Consider the following 18,594-nt stretch of genomic DNA (forward strand, 5'->3'; position numbering starts at 1 on the left):
ACGCCGAGGCATATGTTGCCGGTAAGAAGACGTCTGCCGCCGCCCCAGGCGAAGAGAGATTTTATGCGGTGGCTGTCGGTAGAGAGCCTGGAGTTTATACCGATTGGGACACGGCGTCGCTTGCGATAAAGGGATGGAAAGGCCCGAAATACAAGAGATTTGATAGTCGCGAGGGTGCAATAGAATACATACGGACCCATGGGAATGAGGCGGCACAGGAGGCCCTCTTAAAAGACGAAGGTGCTGAGCCTTCTTCGAAGAAGCGCAAGAAGTCCATAGGCAGCGACGCCGGTAAACTTGAAGACGAGAAGGATGTCTTACGCGTCTACACGGATGGTAGTAGCCTTGCCAACGGTCGTGTCGGTGCTGCCGCCGGCGTTGGCGTCTTCTTTGGACACGGTGACGAAAGGTAATTGTTATGAAGCCGGTTTGAATGTTTTGTTTATTTACTAACGTGTTTGCATAGAAATATCTCAGAGCGCCTTCAAGGTGAAATACAAACAAACCAACGGGCTGAATTAACGGCCATTCTTCGAGCCTTAGAAACTGTACCGGTCGAACAAAAAATACGCATCTTCTCGGACAGCAAATATTCGATTAGTTGCGCGACGGAATGGTATGTGAACTGGCAGAAGAATGGCTGGAAAACTAAAGACGGACCGGTGAAAAACAAAGATCTCGTCGAAGCTATCCGAGCTAAGATCGATGAGCGCACCGAAGCTGGAACGAAAACGTTCTTCCAATGGGTAAAGGGCCACGCGGCAGACGCCGGGAATGTAGCGGCAGACGAGCTCGCCGTGAACGGCGCAAGACAGAGGATATAAACATGTGTATCACGATGACCTGCATATTAAGATCCGAACATCGCTCATGAGGCGCACCTCGATAGGCTCACGATGCTAACGCCGGGTAACGCGCAATGATACCACCCAGAGGGGAGTACCGTCTCTCTTTACCTACTTGAAATTTTCATGTTGATTACCTAGTTTTGATATAAACATTACGTTCCTACGAACAAGATATGACTCGTCGGGCCAGTGATGCAGTATAATATAATCTGCTGCCTTGACATACAATCATACATAACAATGATACACTATCGCTACTTGACTATTACTTTTTCTAAGCGACGATGATTGAATTCTCCAATAAGAACAGTATAAACTTGGTGCAAGTATAAACTTGGTGCCTAATCTCATGACATACAACTCAAAGCCACAGCGAACCTCGGACCGAAGCGTAACCACCCGGGGTCGTTTCCGTTTAGGTAGCAGGATATCAAGTATAGATACCTACCACGTTAGAAATGCATATGCGTACCTATCTAAGGTACACTCATATGTAGGTAGATATTCTAGTCGAAGATGAATTGCGTAATACCACGCTGTGTTCTAGTAATAAGTTCGTAACTGCATAACTCAAATATCCAAGTTTGTCTGGTTGTGTAACAAGAGCCAAGTTCCCATTCGCCAAATGGAAATTACCGATCTTAGATAACTTATATAAGTGGAGTACGGAAGCAGCCAAGTCCTTGTTCTAATTCGTCCTCCTTCATGTCCTTTCTTTTCTTCCTTGCATCGCTCGTAGATCTATGGACCGATAGGAGGTATACATACTTACATACCTATCTGCCAGTAGCATCATTTCTTTTCTACTAATTACAGAGCCTAAGTGATGCTTTCATAACTAAATCACCAAATCGATTATCTTGTTCATTGCGACAGAAAGAGCAGCACCTAACAGTACCTCCTAGACCAATACCGCCCTTTAGAAGTCGCGGTCAACTCGGTACTATAGTGCTGGTGACCCAATCGTTCAAACCATCTCGTTGTAATAAGTGCATAGAGCCAAGGTGGCGGTTAACTTGACGCCCACTACAACTTCATCAGAACCAAATGATTCAATAACATTCACTTCACCGGCATATCACTGCTTACTTGCCTTGCGCTGCTGCAAGGACGATTCAGGAGTTACTTAACAGTCTGTCCGAGACTCCGAGTTTGATCTCTAACTACCTAAACAATGCCGACTCTCGCCCCTACCAACTTCAACATTGTTGTTAGTGTGCTGGGAGGGTGGATATCAGTCTTCGGTCTGGTATCTTACCTTCTCAAGGAGAATTTCTATCTTTCCGAAGCCCGTAAGTATTGCAATAGTTAAACAATACTCGAGATGGAGGGCTGACGGCTTACTTAGTCATATCACTCCTGGCTGGCCTCGTCTTCTCTCCCCACGCTGCTAACTTTGTCCGCCCGCTTGAATATGCAGGCTCGGAAGAAAACTTAAATGCGATCGTAAGTGATCCTTCAAGATTCATCCATCTAAATCAAACCAGATGCTCTTATTTACGAGATTCGCCTTTGACAAATAGCACATATGAGTCTTATGATCGAATAAATTATCGGTGATTTTAAGTCGACACAACTAACACTTCATCATAGACGTTATATTTCACCCGCCTTGTTCTCGGAGTCCAGCTCGTTCTAGCCGGCGTTCAACTACCTAGTCGCTATTTGAAGAAAGAATGGAAACCACTGGCTTTACTTCTGGGGCCGATCATGACGGCGATGTGGATAATAACAAGTCTACTCGTCTGGGGTCTGGTGCCAAACTTGCCTTTCCTTCATGCTCTCGCGATTGGGGCTTGTGTGACGCCAACCGATCCCGTGCTATCCAATGTTATAGTGAAGGGGAGGTTCGCCGATCACAATGTCCCCAAGGACCTCCAGAAGATCATCATCGCCGAGTCCGGGGCTAATGATGGCCTCGGATATCCCTTCTTATTCTTTGCCTTATACCTCGTCAAGTACATTGGCGACGGTGGCGTGAATGAGCAAGGGGGTGCCGGCCTCGCTATGGGCCTCTGGTTCGGAGAGACCTGGGGATATACTATCCTTCTTAGCGTGGTATACGGCGCGGTCGTTGGCTGGATCGCTAAGGAGTTGCTTCATTTCTGCGAAGAACACAAATTCGTGGATCGCGAGAGCTTCCTCGTCTTCGCATTCTCGCTCGCACTCTTCATTACTGGTACTTGTGGTATGATCGGCAGTGATGATATTCTGGCCTGCTTTATTGCCGGGAATGTTTTTACTTGGGACGACTGGTTCCGCTTGGAAACACTTGATGAGGTTCGTGCGAATGTAGATTGAATAGGTTGTTATCATATTTGCTAACTGTGGATTAGTATGCATTCTTTCATGTCCTAGGGCAACCCCCTGATATTAACGGAATCTACTAACCATTTTCTCTGTTTCTAGTTCTCTACAACCAACTATAGATATGCTTCTCAACGTGACTATATTCATGTGGTATGGCGCGGTATGCCCGGTATGTATATGCCCGTGTTCTTTATTTACCCCTATTATAATACAAGGATTCAGAGCATCACACAAGTAACGTTTGTCAGAGCGAGTCTCCTGAATTAGTTACGCCGAATGCTTTCTACAAGTAGCAAACACTAACTGAGCATACTTACGTAGTGGCATAGTTTCATAGCTAATAGCATCATTCCGATCTACCGCCTAATCCCACTCGGAATCTTAATACTGCTATTTCGGCGTCTACCGCTTATCCTAGCATTCTATAAGAAAATTCCCCAGATATACGGCTTTCAACAGGCAGTCTTCATGGGTTTCTTTGGGCCAATTGGGTGCTCAGCTATCTTCTATCTATACGCGACGTTAGAATTCATCGATACATTGAACCCTAACCAGGGAAGCGTGGCGAGGTGGGATGTGGCTCATCTCAAAGAGAGTGTATCGGTCTTAGTCTGGTTCATGGTAATATGCAGCGTTGTAAGTATTGTCCTATCTTACCGCGGATATCGATATCATACTCATCACTAGTCAGGTTGTTCATGGGCTTAGTATCCCCCTGGGAAAGTTTGGATTTTACCTCCCTCGAACTATTTCAAGGTCTCTGTCCTCACCTGAGGACCTGTCTTTCCAAATAGGTGCACGAATAATCCCACGGAGCCGTTCTAGGGACGGGACAGCGACTCACACCTCTGCCGACTCTCGTTCCGTATCTGTGCGACCCGTTTATAAGGTCGGTGGTTCCATTATTACGGAGCACACGGGGACTACGGCGGACGCTACTGAACTTGTCGAATCTCGAGATAACCTTGAAGCGGGTTCGAAACCTCTGGAGCTAGTACCAGGATCACCCCACAGTACACCGTCACCTACCTTACCTAGCCGCACGATTCGCTTCCCTGATGAAGCATCGTCAGCTGGTAAAGAATTCCAAGACCCTAAGAGGGATGCCACAACCGCGTCGTGAACTATTTGACATCCTCCCATCAGCAATGCCTTGGCTGCTTTTTCTTCTAGCACGACATCTGAGGCATAGTGTAGAGCCAGCACATCGATCATTTACTACGCATTCACTATCTACTAGCGGAACAATAAGCAGGGTGGCATTCAGGCAAAAGCACTAGAGTAAGGACTAGAGTCACGAGAGCGGCTTCATCAAGTTATTTCAATACTACCTTACCTAGGACGCTTAGGAGCTTCCATCTTCGTGGTAGACAGATAGATAGATATTTTTTCTTTTTTGAAATTCGTTCGGCAATCTGATCGCCTTGTAATTTAATAGTAACACACTCGTCTCATTTTATAATATATTTGCAAATACCGGATTCCTACACTTCATTCGTTTTTCGGAGTCCGGTGATGTCAACTACAACATAAGACGGATGTCCGGTAGTGACGGTTACAGTAATCAATCATACACCGGCTTACTCAAGCCAAACTGCCCGAATCGGCTCAAATACATATATGTCATCAGCTATTAAGCCACCATCTTCCTAAGTTGGCCTTCTCTCTTATATAATTGGGCGCCTTGGCTGTAGCTTGGCCTAGCCTTGTGAGTGACGGACCCTGGATCTGCGTGGGGGATCAAGGGTCCTTTTTTTCTCCTTCTTGCCTCAGCCTTCGAAGTTGATTTGAGCCGGTCTTGCAAGAGGGGATCCATACACACCAAAAGGTCAAGTGGTGATATATCAGTTCCCCTCTTTTCATATGTCAACTGCACCGAGACGGATACCCTTACCTTGGTAGATCTATCGTAAGATGGCGGGATCGTTGCAGTTTTTACCCAAGGTACAAAGATCTAGACGGAAGAGTCTCGCATAATAAAAGTACCGAAATCCAATTTTTTAATTAAGGCCAATATGTGCGTTCTGCTGGCTATCTCGCACGCCAACGGGGCTGGACCTGGACTGTCTAATTGTCCGGTGGCTACGAGAGAGGAGGGGATTTGAATGAAACACATGTAGAAGAAGTTGCAGACGAAGGGATACGACATTCGAACTCCGCCAAGTTTTTCTAGGCGGAGGGCAGAGTTTCCAAACAGCTGCCCATTCCGCGTATGCTAAAACCGCATCGTAGCGACGACGGAGAAGGTTTGTCTATTCCAGTGCGACTCTATCCTAGTGTGACCCTCCATGATCTCAGTAGGGCGGGGAGATAACGGGGTTTTGCCATCGGGGAGTTTTCCCCGTGGATGCGTGGGTTAGGCGCGAGTGGCGGACACGGAGAACACGTAGTAGTGGTAGTGGTGGTAGTAGTAGTAGTAGTTGTAGTGGTAGTTGTAGTGGTAGTTGTAGTTAGAGAAGTATAGGTAAGAAAGAAGCAGAAGCGGCTATGGAAGCGGGCACCGCTTACTTGGACAAGAGTTCGAGACTGGCATGTCGTCAGAAAGAGAGAGCAACGACCTTCCGGAGGGAGGTAGGAGATGCGCAGTGGATAGCATGAAGGAGGTTGGTTTAGGTTGGTAGTGGTTGTATGTAGTGTAGTGTATGTAGGATAGAGTCATCAGCCCCTCCATCAGATACCTATCAGCCAGATTACCTATCAGATAAGGGACCCTTGATTAAGTTAGTTTTGTCTGGGGGGACCAGTTAGAGACCAGACTGGACGCAGGAACAGGAATCGGCTTTGGAAGTTGTCTGCAACCCTAAGCACCGTAGTAGAAATAGGAAAAATAAATAGTATAGACTACTATATAAACTTAACCAGCCTTGAGTAGTACGTAAAAAAGTCTCCATAAGAAGAATTAGTTAGTTATAGTTATTTCTGGATCTTTGATGGTATGAATAAGAATTAGGTACTTAATCCAGTCCTAGGTGTATTCCTTAAGGGTATCAGGTAAGCGAAGAAACCCCGCGAGTCGTGGTCAGCATATCAAAGCATGCCCGATGACCGGCGTTGCTTAGATGGTTCAAAGCTGAGGAGGGCTGAGGCCAACTGCGTAATGCGACTTTTTGGCAGAACTATGTAAAACGCATAGGTAAGCGCGGGAGGTTTAAAGGCACGATGGTTTAATTGAGCTTATTTATTAGTCTGGTTATAGCCTTGAGTGCGTAAGGTTAAGCTCGAGGAGAACTTCTTATGATTCTTATACGAGATATAGTATTGAAGGTAGAGCACACGACAGATGTTTTAAGTTATGTAGTTAGTTGCGCTTGCTCTTCGTTTGATGTCGAAGATTCCGCACTAACACGGTTATAATTTAGTAGCGGCAATATTACACGTGGCCTAAGCGAGATTACTTGATTACTATATAGTTCGCTGCTAAGCCACTAACAATTTTCGGAGATACTATGGTATACTCAAAGTACCCTTTTTCGCACTCTTCCAAGATAGGAAAACCCCGGTTTTTCCGGGCACCGGGGGGAGGCTGCCGCGCACAACCTTGAAAGTGTTAAGTACCCAGCTCTTAGGTCTAATTAGTCTGAGTTAGCGTGCTCGAACGAACTTACCCTTTTGCGCTTGAACAAGCCCAGCACCAAGCCCAGCACCAAACCCAGCACCCAGACAACCTCGACCGTCTTTTAATTCTCCACACCAACTCTGCGCTTGTACACTGCTTGTGCCCCCGGTCGGGTTCGATGCTCACGTTGTCTGGGTTCTTCTATCTTGGACCTGGACTGGACAAATTGATTGATCCAAAACGCCGCCTGCCTTCTCCCCCATCCCAAATCATCCATCCCACATCCATCCCGGCCTTTGGTGAAATCTAAAGTCAACAAACCATACCACCATCACGGTCAATACATTCATTCCTTCCTTCTTTCTTTATCGCCTCTTTTCTTAATGAGTCATCTTCAATTGATTAGGAGTTTTGACGTATTGGAATTCCTATAGCGAGACGGATAGACATCATCATAGTCTACACTTCTACCAAAGCAGAACTTGTAGTAGGACTTACCGCAACTTTTCACCGATTCGGCACGTTATTCCGAGCCCAAGCATCGAACGCCAAACACCCTCGAGCCATCGCTCGGATATCGAGCCTTGCCTATAAACACCCGTCATCGGGGTCGTTGGAAATTATCATACTCGTTGAATAATTTTCAATTGAGCTGAATTAAAAGAGGAAGCATGTTGCTGTAACTTTAGAGCATAGCTATATCTCATACTGTTGGACTTGCTAGAAGATAGCGCTTCGGAAGATTACCCCGACATTCATCTCATCGTTAGGGGTTGCTATTAGGTTATATACGTCACCAGCGTGGACACAGTCTAGGGTAATTTGTTGGTTGGTATTGTGTTGGATCACGACTTCTACCCAACACGCTGACACAACTGCGTATAGTATCCCATTCTTGGTGTACCCAAGAACCGCGTGAGCTGGGCCATGACGACTTCTGGTTCCTCCCCGTTCAGTGGGACGAACCAGTTTACTTCCGATTCCGGGATGTTACCTCCCTCTTTCGCCGCCAGCAACGAGTTCGACTTCTACGAGGATGCTCACTTAGGCACGAATCTATTCGATTTTACAAGCGGCGAATTGCTGGACACAGGTCTCTACGATGATCCAAAGCCTTTTCCACCCGGCCTTGGCCAACCGGAACAGGTCAACCCCAATAGAACTCTACCTCTTCCTTCGCACCGGGGCTCTGCGTCTTCCTCTTCCTCCCTGATAAGCGGCAATTCGATCTCCGCGAAAACGAGCCAGAGCTCGGCAGAGGCCATGATGACTGACGAGCCCTTTTCCGGCTGGAACCTCGAACATGAATCTAGACATACTGACGCGAACTTTATGTTCGACACTATAGACCCTACTACTATGGAAATGTCCCGCGTTTTCGACTTTGACAGCGCTTCTAGTAGTCCTAGCCCCGCTACGAACGGTCTCATGCAAGAGTCGCCTGTAGCAGCGAATTCCATGTCGAATGCCCCTGCCGCTAAGCGGATCAAGGGTCATCATAAGACACAATCGGTCCGTTCCGTTCTTACTCGCATGCATTAACTCTCTTCACACTAACTAGTATTTAGCAACATTCTATAACAAAGTCGATGAACGGGCTAAAAACGAGTGGTTCCAGAGAAGGATCGCCCACGTCGAATATGATAATTAGCCAAGAAACCTCTCCAGCGGCAATGCTTAACAACTCACCCTCCCCCGATAATATCACAAGCCATCTTGGTACCATGTCAAATCAGCAGAACCCTTTACTGTCATGGCCGCCTACAACGGGTCCGTGGGCTAACAGGGTGGCCCCCAAACCCCCCTTTCGACGAGATCCGAAAGGTATTCTAGCTAATAGTCTGCCACCTTATTCGCCTCAGATAAGTTTGGCGCCGGCGCAGAGGCCAAGACTGGTGGTTCAACCTACGCCTCTCAAGTCCCGAGTTGAGACCCAAATCCCAATCAAGCTCACTATCCACGCACTCCCTCCTGGTATCAAGAGGCTTCACTTACCAACTCATACGATTTCGAAGCCTAAGTTACTAGCAAAGCCCGGGGCGGCGCGGTCTCCTGACATGCTCGAACTCTATACTATGTTGGTTTGCACCAGTGCCATGCAAGACCCTATGAAGCTCCAGCGTGCTTTCCGTCGAGCTGCGGTAGCCGGGCATGATATCGCAAGTTTAAAGAGGTCAGACGACGGAAGTGAGGATGATGAGCATAAGCCTCAGAATGGTGGCGAAGTACGAATATGTGCTGGTTGTATAACTCGGGAACGGAAACGTGCTAGCCGTAAGAAACACAAGAAGCCGGAGGAGGACGAGTTATGGAATCGATATGAACATCAGCGGGTCATCGTTTTCAACACCCAAGAAATCAAGGATTGGCAAGCAGTCACTCCTCATATGGTTGATCCCACGGGAGCTGGGCCAGCTGATCTCTCTGTCCCTGACGGTACCGTTCAAGTAGATGCGCCGATGCGCATTGCTTGTTACTGCCGCCACCACGGAGAGAAAATGGGGTTCCAAGTTATCTTTACCATCAAAGATCACCAGGACAATGTCATCGCCCAACAGATTTCATCTTCAATTATGATAACAGACGATCATAAGACACATCTCCCAGCAGCTTCAGCCACGCAGAACTCTGTTCTATCACCGCCGCTTCCTGTAGCAATGGACGTTCACCATATCGAGCCCTCAATGCAGTCCTTTCGCATGTCGCCAGCAACCTCTGATCTCCAAGGATTACCAACGGCTACTTCATTTGCTCTTTCGGGTAACAATTCCCAGTCTGTGCCGGTTACTACAACAACATCCCGCAATATATCTAGACAGGGTTCGCCCACTAGTCCTTCTGGCCCTACTGCTCGAAAGAGGAAAGCAAGTGGATCGGTAAAGCTCCCTACTGGCCTAGCAATGACTAGGCTCGAGACAGGGCAATCGCCACAGATAATGCCTCTAGGGGCTCATAATGAATCAGCTGTGACTTCTGCAGCTGCATCACCATTTTCGTCAAACATGGGAAGCTTCCCAATGTCCACGGAGTCTATGTTTCATGGGCAGCAGACGAACCTTAATAATATAGGACAACAATATCCGACTTCGGTAGAACCACCTACACCCAGCAGCAAAAACGCTGAAATCGGCGTCCCACAAGGAAGCAGAAACATGAGTATCGACAATGTGCCAGTATCTCAAATATTTTCTACACCGTCCTCGGCTCATCCTAGCCGTGCGCCTAGTCCAAACCGAGTGAGGAATGATATACAAAATGTATGTCATAGTTCGCTTAGTCAGAATATATATAATGCGCCTACGGTCATGAACTCGAGTAGGTCGCAGCCGATGATCTACAAGATCATCCCTGGCGAAGGTCCAAAATTAGGAGGAGTCGAGGTCACAATCCTTGGCAGTGGTTTCACAAATGGCGGTCTGGAAGTCATGTTTGGGGAACAAAGAGCAACTACTACGACCTACTGGGGCGAGACATCGTTAGTTTGCCTTCTGCCGCCATCTCCTGTCGCCGGTATCGTCCCAGTTTCAATTAGACAACCGGGCGTTGCTTCCCAGCTTGCGTTTGGCGGCAACCAGCAGCCTCTGTTTAGATACGTCGACGATGATGAACATCGCCTAATACGTACAGCACTCACCGTGCTGGGCAATAAACTTGGGAATAATCTGACAGATGTTGCGGATATCGCGAGAAATATCATCTACGGGCCTGCAACCGGCGGTTCTTGGGGTCCTTCCCCTGGATCCAGTGGTCCAACCCCCAATGCAAACTTCAACAACCTGGAACAGGATCTCTCGGAATCCGTAGAAAAGGGACTTCTTCGTATTCTAGAATTGATTGATCTAGACGATAGCGCCAACAAGGCGAAGATCAACCTTAGAAGGGCAAATGGGCAGACTATGCTTCACATGGCTTCTTCTATCGGGCTCGTGCGCTTTGTCGCCGGTCTACTATCACGTGGCGCTAATGTGGGCGTGCGAGATAAGGGAGGCTTCACGCCGTTGCACTTGGCGGCGATGAATGGCCACCAAGAAATCGTCCGGCGTCTCATCATGAGAGGGGCCGATCCAAACATGCGGAGTCTCTCTGGTTTGACGCCCGCTGACGTTGCTCGATCCAGTGACGTGCTCAGAGTTCTCCGACAGATCGAGAACCATTCCAGATCCCGAAGCAACGGCTCGCTTCATAGTAGGGCCAATAGTGCTAGCTCCCTAAGATCGCTATGGGACCCATCACCGGCACATCGCGAGGAATTCATGTCAGAGAGCCCAAGCTCTTCGGAAGACAGCAGTGACGACGATGACGATTCGTCAGTTCAAAGCAACGTTCACGAAGAAGGCGGCGACTGGCTAAACATGAGACGACCAAGCTTCCCGCAGTATGCCACTCCACGTGAACCCACCGGCGTTGATGCTCCTCCCGCAACAACGACCGCAGCAATGGCAGCTCTCCGGGAACAAGTTACGGCACAGTTCCAGCAATTGCAGCACTCCATGACAATGCATTTCCAAAATCTACCGCACATGCAAATGCCGCAGATGCCGCAGATGCCAGCCCTCCCGCCGATACCCGTGCTTCCTGATTACCATGCCTATCTATACGCAGCTCCCGTCATGCAACGTATCAGCTCGCTCGTCCCGAACATCCGGGGTCAGCGCCCTGGATCTGGGGATGAAGAACCCCCACGAGATGCCGATAGTAAATGGTGGGATCTCTCTAGATTCGGCGTTAAGGACAGCCCTCCGCCAGCATATAGCAGCATCTTCCCACAAAGAGATGTTGATCTCAAGCGAGCCACAGCCGCAGCCGCCGCAGCCGAGGCTGTAGCTGACGAGAAATGTGCTGCTCTTTTCGACCAGAAGGAGTCAGGATCATCACAGACACAAGAAGTGCCCGCACTTCTCGAGATCGGGCATAAGCACAGCATCACCAAGGAACAACAGGAACACCTACAACGAGCCCACGCCCAGAGGCTGAAGACCGGAAGCAGTGATAAGATGCTCTGGTTTGTCTGGGTAAATACGTCCCTTCTCTTTAGAATACTAGAGCTAACAGATCGTGGCAGATTCCGATTCTAATCTTCATCCTTGGTACTATGCTAGTCAGCGTTGCACCCTCGCTGGTATTCTACGGTACCTCATTCGTTAACACCTCGGCTGCCTTTGTCGCAAATCCACGAGAGTTTGCGCAAAGACTTACCCTAAACATCGTCGGAACCGCTTGATTTCACTTCTTTTAAGCTTATTATATTTTTTTTTTGCTTCAAGCTTCACTTCTTCACCGTGTGTAAATACCCCTGTATAGCCTTGTTACTTAGAATTGGATGTCTACATTGTGGCTCAGTCGAGCACGAAAAGTGGAACAAGAGAGATAAAACGGTGGGCTCCGTATTTTTGTTTGAGCAAGGCGTCCTAGATTCGTGTTTGTCGTCCCGGTTTTGAATGGAGGTGGCCCTCCTGGAATTTTCGGTCAGACTCGGGAACACCACGAGTTGGTTCGGTTGGGCGGGCATCGTGCTATGATTGAGAGCGCAAGAATGGTTAGGTTAGCTGAATATAATGAATTCAGCGATTCAAATCTATTGGTGGCATTTACACTTGGAATTAATCTACGAGTCTACTGGCTAGCTATAGGGCTATATGCTTGTGTAGGTAGGTAGGCTTGAATATTTGGGGTTTTGAAGCGAAGAGCATTTATTATGCTGATGCTTGCGACGGTTGCTATTCGTGATGCTTCATCGTATGTAATTATCGTCAAAACAGTATGTCATCCAAAAGGGGTATCTGGCTAGCTAGACTGTACGTTTACGTCTTAGTCATCTCGGTCTTGAAAAGAGTTTATCTAGACGACATTCGGGGCTCCATACTTTAGGTGCCTACGTCGTATAGTCAAGGGTTGGATAGATAAACACGTAAGCAGGCAGATAATATCCATTCATTCATTCATCGTATCAGGTTAGATTCGGTATTATTTGTCATCGGGATCTTCTCTCTCGTTCTGCGAGATTCATTTACCCCCGAGGGAGAAACCTTGCCTTGCGGGTTTCACACGAAGGAAGGATGTATGTATTACCTAGGGTAGAGAAGATGGGATAGGGCTTGCGTATGTAGGCACGTATGTGTGCGATACACGGCTTGTAGCGTAAGCCGGGAACTGGAACTAGGACTGGAACTGGGGTTCGGCCGATGATTCGGGTAAGCAAGTGGGCATGGGTAGCTGTGCCGCGCAGCGGCATGGGCGTAATATAATGTAGAGAGAGTGAAAATTCGGAAGGATTGGGAACGAAGGAAGGAATACATACATTAGGTAGTATGTAAAGTAATACCGAGCGGATAGTCCCGGTGGTTAGGGTATGTATTAGATAAGCACTCGGAAACCGACAAGGTGAGTAAGTGTTTTTGTGGGTGGGTGTATATTCCCGGATAGGATAGGATAGGATAGGATAGGATGACGGGGATTACGGATTACTTGACTCGGGGATTATTTAGGGCAGGATTGCCGGTGCGTTAGTTAGTTAGTTCGTTTGGCGGGCCCGGTTAGGGATTGATCGGATGCCGCCGATTGCGCTTGCTGGTGGGATGGGATGAGGCTATATACATTATAGGTAGGTCGGTGGGTAGGTTAGCTAAGTGAGCATCTATCTATCTATCTATCCATGGTAGGTAGAGATAAATCCCCGGTAAGAAGAGGAGCCTGAGCCTGAGCCTGAGCCTGATTCTTATCATGCATATGTACCTAAGGTATTGTAGGCAAGTCCTTGCATGCCACCGGCGCCGGCGGCTTAATATCCTAGGAATCACTCCCGGTCTAATGCCGTATCCTAGCCGCTCCTTCGGTCTATCGTCAAGGGACGGCCCGTAGGTATCAGGCGAAGCCAAGGAGGCTAATCGTCGGTGTTATCGCAGAAGCGTGGGGTTGGTTGGTTGGCTTTTGCCTAAGTATGGTGTGGTTATGTGGTTAATGTCGTGATGTTATCGTCGTCGTTGTCTCCTGGGGTCGGGTAAGCAAGTAAGCCGATGTGATGAATTACTCCTCCTCATCCTCCTCCTCCTTCTCCTCCTCCTTACGCCCCACCGCTTGTCTGTTATAGGTATGTATGTAGATTATGTAGTGGATTGTAGATTAGGTCGTCTGAATCAAGGCAGCGTCTTTCCGAAGAAGGTCGGGTCCCTGTCGAGCTGCTCCTCGACCCACGCGGGCCAGTCGTTGTGGCGCCGGTGTTCGGCGTCGACCTGGCGGTTGAGGTACTTGAGCCAGCGGACCATGCCTAGGTTCATGCTGCCGTTGTTCTTGCTGCTGCTGCTGCTGTTTCCTTCCTGGTCGTGATTTTGGTGCCGCGGCTCGCGTGCGCGTAGCCGGTGCTCGGTCTCGGTGACCGGAGCCATGATCTGCTTGATCGCGATCCAGTGCGCGGCTAGCAGCGTGCACGTCTGGTTCTCCGGGTCGACGAGCCGCTGGAACTGCGCGTGCGGCAGCTGGATCCACCACCCGTAGTGCTTGCACAGGAGCTCGTAGGCGCGGAAGGCGGAGTCGCTTAGGGCCGAGGCCATATCCAGGAGGAGGCGGCAGTACTCGGTTTCTACCTCGTGCCGCTCGCATAAGGGTTCCAAGCCCCGGATGCTGGAGACGGCCATGTCGACCCAGTCCCGGCGGATGGGGGCTAGTGCTTCCATGAAGGGGCGCAGGAGCGCGGCGGACTCGTTGTCGTGCAGGTTGCGGAAGAGGAACTTGGTGTTGCGCGTCCACATCTGGATCGAGACTAGGATGATCCCGCGGCAGAAGGTCATGAATTCGGCCATGCCGTCCTCGAGGATTACGGATTGGAAGGTTAGTGCGAAGCAGGTTGCTACTGGTTGAGGGGGGAGGCTGGTTAGTAGAAGGAGAAGTTGAAGGATGGTTGGTGGATTTATTGATAGTTTAGGTAGGATGGTAAAGGGGATTTCAGTGTTGAGTCTGATGGCATGTTCTAGTCCCAGGATGGTTCGGAAAGGGAAAAGCCATCTTGTATAATTGTGAAAAGGGGTTAAGGGGTTGGTAGTCTTGCCCAGTTGGAGAATAGGGGAGACGGGGGAAAAAGGGCGGTAGATTACTTACTAAGAGCGTTTCCTTCTTCAAAAGTATTCGATTTCGGGACTTCGCTCAGCGTCTTCTTAATCGCTCTGATCGCCTTCAGCCGGTGCGACATGGCGAAGGTGACTAGACTAGGATCTTGCGACATGAGATCCGACGCCGCGAGGCCCAATATCGCGTGCATGAGATACTCGTACTACCATTTCCAGTCGATTAGTATCCTAACTTTAAGGTTGACTTCGTTACGGCATGTACATTCTGCGATAAACATGGAATCTCATGAGTCCATATGGTTTCGTTCCCTATAGGTTGATGCGGGAAGCACGTCTGCAAGAAATGCTGGAAGAATCGCATATCTTGTAGACTGAATAGCGGGACTTGATTCTGTGGCTTTGTGTTTGTTGGTAAGGGTTCTTATATGATAGACAATAATTATAAGGGGTTCATACTTGGTGTATGACTTGTGGAACTGCTGGATATTCGCACTTCAACCCCGTCTTTGTACAATGCGCGCAAGCCGGGCGTGTTTCTTGACACTATTTCTTGATATTAGTATTTTGAATTACAATGGTTATACATAACTCCCGAATCTCGAATACCTTGATGCGCCGTCTCTTGCAGTTGTAGCACCCACGCCGGCTCTTTGTGTGGCCTCGCCGTTCATATCTTTGTCTCTGAGTCAAATTGCTCCTGGTGAGCGCGGTCGCCGGGGACATAACGCTTGACATATCGTCCAACGCCAGGGTAGAGCCAGGGGCACCGTCGCTGGTGAGATAGCTGATGTCATCGTCTGGAAAAAAGTACGTATAATTAAAGCCATCTCCACTGTCCAAGCTCACACGAGGGAGGATCCTAGGCTGAGTTGGGTTTGACGGTTCCATCTAGCCTCTATTGAATACCTATCCATCGGATAGACTGGACTTGGGAAAAGTTCAAATGAGATGATTACTTCTCAGGAAGAGTGTCAATCTCATGAAGATGAACTTCAAAGAATCTTGATTTTTGTTGAGGTAAGTCGATAGGTCGAGAATGGCTGGCTTGGCAAGCATACGCGGACAAGCCTCAGCTCGTTCGTCGAACCAATCATGTGGTCTGAAATCGTGGCGATGCTCAGAGCTAAAGACTAGGATAATGATATGTGATTGGTCACTTCAACCACTATTGTTGAATAAACTGAATCTCATCACTTTTAGCTGTGTTAGTTTTATCTATTTGGTAAATAGGTAGTAGCAATCAATAAAGCATTGCATGGACGACGCAATGAATTAGGCTAGTGAGGTTCTGCAATATATGTTAGCCGCAAGGATTTTGTTTTATCTTATCCAATAAGAACGTATAAGTCCCTTATAACAATGGATGTGTGCCGAGAAGAGAGCAACTCTCTAGATTCGCTCATAAATAGTACAAATAAAGAGAGAGAGAAAGGGGGGAAGGGGAGGGGTATTTGAATTCTACGACAGCCCGTATAAATATATCTCACACTCGGGTCACTGCTCTGCGAATATTTTAGTATTCGTATGTAATAATCTAGTTGAATAATGAAAAAGCGGGTTAAACCTTTTTTTTTTTATTTTTTATTTTTTTTCTTAGCTATAATACAATTCCTATCTATGATAGGGGCTATGCTCTCAGTATCTAAGCAATCGCGAACGGTGGCGAGAAACTTTTAGAAGCTGAAGCATACTCATATACTCGAGTTACAATCTTGGATATAGCCGTCACTAGTATAATGTCTTCGCTGCGTATGTGTTATATAGGTCTCCGGAGAGGGCACGTCTAGGATATTCGACACCGGTGAAACCTAGAAGTTAGAGAGGATTGCTGCCAATCACCCTTACCTCATGGCTCCTGCCGAAGTCGAAACCCGGATTTCCTACCGATGTGTTTAGTTCGGTTTTATCGAGTCTTGTTTATTGGGTATCTTGGTGTAATTCCTGAAAACCTAATTACAACCATTGGGCCGACTCGACCATCCAACTGAACCAAATAGCAAAAAGACAAGGAAGGCAGCCATTATAACCAGACTACCTCTTTATTCTCTTGTTCTTGTTCTTGGATGGCTTCTCATCCTTTGTATCCATGGGAGCGTCAGCTTCTGCCGCCCTCCGCTCTGCCGCCTCGGCAGCGCTCTATATTAATCCGGATATTAGTACGATAACTCAAACGATGTTCAGTGTGCAGGAATTACTTACCTCACAATCCTGGCAGGGTTCGCCCAGGAGGTGGACCGTTGTATGGATCAGACACTTGATCTGATGGGCTGAACAGTAGCCATTTAGACGACGGCAGTTGCCCTTGCTCCCGTTCCTCAAGGGGCAGTGATGGCGGGTACTGTTACGGAAATCTTTCGGCATGGGGAAGACTGAATAATCGTATGAAGTTAGATGAGGGAATGTAGTAAGTAGGTGTATAAACAATAAGTTACTCCGTACCTTGCTAGTGGTATAAGATCTGGTCAGTCGATGTGATGACGACGAGGTAGGCTGCGTGAGGACGGTTGAGGCGAAGGAGACTTCGTAAGGGGCTAATGAATAAGCTTCTCTGCGGTATCTCAGGTCTGTATTGTGTGAAGTTACTATAGCCAAGGCTTGTATGATGATCTCTCTAAGAATCATTGCAGTGAGAAGGATACACAACCTATTGTTAAATAATTGGCATAGCAGAGTACTTTGAAAGGAACAATGGGTTCGTTCACAAGTACGTCGATTGTATGAGTTGTATGATAACAAATATCCTCGAAAGGAATTGTTCGTAGAAAGGCACATCATTGGCAAACATGGTTGAAATTTCTTTATCCTGTACGTGTTCTGACCTGGATGTCGTTATTTAAGGAGTCATGTAATAATGGAATAAAGGGGCAGTTGGAGTGGCAGCACTTGACAGCTGCTTTATATAGCAATTCATGGTTTTCTACACACCCTTTGTTCCTAGCTTTCTAGATGAGTAAGACCTTTATTTTGCTGGCTTCATGTTTAAACGATCATGCTTCTAATGTACCCCACGTACGCTAATTGTTGACCGTTATGATTCATACTGGGGATTGTCAGGCCTGTAACGCAGACCTCATTAGCAGCAGCAGCTGGTAGTATCATGACAGCTAGTCGCCAGCGTATTTGTTGTAATGTGGGGGGAATAAAATGAGTATGGGTTTTCAAGGGTGATATAGCTGGTCGGCCCGTTGGGAATAGAAGATAGTGATCATGAGGAAAGCAAGGATACATAAATTTCAGCAGATAATTGTACACTTGTGCTTGAGAATATTATTGTATTTTATTATTGAACAGGAGCTGAACCTCTTGCATATTAATGTCTCCATTTCCATAGAGTAGATCTCTTCTAGAAAGATAGGTACCTTGTAGATGAAGATATAATAACTTATCGAGATTGAATATCACTTGATCAAAGGGTCCGAACCCAGAAATTAGGCTTAAGCCGAGGAATAGTGGATTACTAGGTATATTAAAGCTCTTCAGTTAATAAAAAGGTGATGAACGTAAGAGCTACACCTAAGAGCTAGTTATGATCAAAGGAAACCTACCTGTATGAGGCAAAATTATTATCCCATATAAAGTACAGCAAATACACCGTCCCTGGCATATATTTCAGGGCGATCAAGGTTATAATATCATTAGGAATTTAAGACGGTTTCTTAAGATGATTAAAACTTACACTGTTACGCGTATCCGAAGAATATCGTCATATTAACCCCAGGCTTTTCCATTAAGCTAATGTTATAGGTCTTGGGGGGGAAAATAAATAAAAAATAAAAAAATATATAACAATATGATCTCGATATGTATTTTTAGAGTTGTA

The 18,594-nt window shown here is 47.4% G+C and overlaps 4 protein-coding genes across 4 annotated transcripts; 2 read left to right on the forward strand and 2 right to left on the reverse strand.

Annotated features, from left to right (window-relative positions):
* Positions 1 to 1,555: 1,555 nt before the first annotated feature.
* Positions 1,556 to 4,640, forward strand: F4817DRAFT_322497 (Sodium/hydrogen exchanger family-domain-containing protein). The gene is made up of 6 exons (XM_049301400.1): positions 1,556 to 2,140; positions 2,197 to 2,294; positions 2,442 to 3,127; positions 3,258 to 3,327; positions 3,480 to 3,794; positions 3,850 to 4,640. The coding sequence occupies exons 1-6, from the start codon at positions 2,023 to 2,025 to the stop codon at positions 4,279 to 4,281; spliced, it is 1,719 nt and encodes a 572-aa protein (XP_049163929.1). The 5' UTR covers positions 1,556 to 2,022; the 3' UTR covers positions 4,282 to 4,640.
* A 3,001-nt stretch (positions 4,641 to 7,641) lies between these two features.
* Positions 7,642 to 11,935, forward strand: F4817DRAFT_311077 (uncharacterized protein; the record flags this gene model as incomplete). The annotated part of the gene is made up of 3 exons (XM_049299948.1): positions 7,642 to 8,226; positions 8,283 to 11,726; positions 11,777 to 11,935. 3 exons carry the CDS (start codon positions 7,642 to 7,644, stop codon positions 11,933 to 11,935), a joined length of 4,188 nt encoding a protein of 1,395 aa, XP_049163930.1.
* Positions 11,936 to 13,847: 1,912 nt separating this feature from the next.
* Positions 13,848 to 15,509, reverse strand: F4817DRAFT_311078 (uncharacterized protein; the record flags this gene model as incomplete). The annotated part of the gene is made up of 5 exons (XM_049299949.1): positions 13,848 to 14,560; positions 14,806 to 14,977; positions 15,037 to 15,171; positions 15,231 to 15,317; positions 15,381 to 15,509. The coding sequence occupies 5 exons, from the start codon at positions 15,507 to 15,509 to the stop codon at positions 13,848 to 13,850; spliced, it is 1,236 nt and encodes a 411-aa protein (XP_049163931.1).
* Positions 15,510 to 16,805: 1,296 nt separating this feature from the next.
* Positions 16,806 to 17,135, reverse strand: F4817DRAFT_311079 (uncharacterized protein; the record flags this gene model as incomplete). Its single annotated transcript, XM_049299950.1, has 2 exons — positions 16,806 to 16,910; positions 16,974 to 17,135. The coding sequence occupies 2 exons, from the start codon at positions 17,133 to 17,135 to the stop codon at positions 16,806 to 16,808; spliced, it is 267 nt and encodes an 88-aa protein (XP_049163932.1).
* Between the last annotated feature and the right edge of the window lie 1,459 nt (positions 17,136 to 18,594).

The sequence above is a fragment of the Daldinia loculata genome (assembly GCF_022478755.1).
Source record: "Daldinia loculata strain CBS 113971 unplaced genomic scaffold F4817scaffold_1, whole genome shotgun sequence".
NCBI classification, from domain to species: Eukaryota; Fungi; Ascomycota; class Sordariomycetes; order Xylariales; family Hypoxylaceae; genus Daldinia; species Daldinia loculata.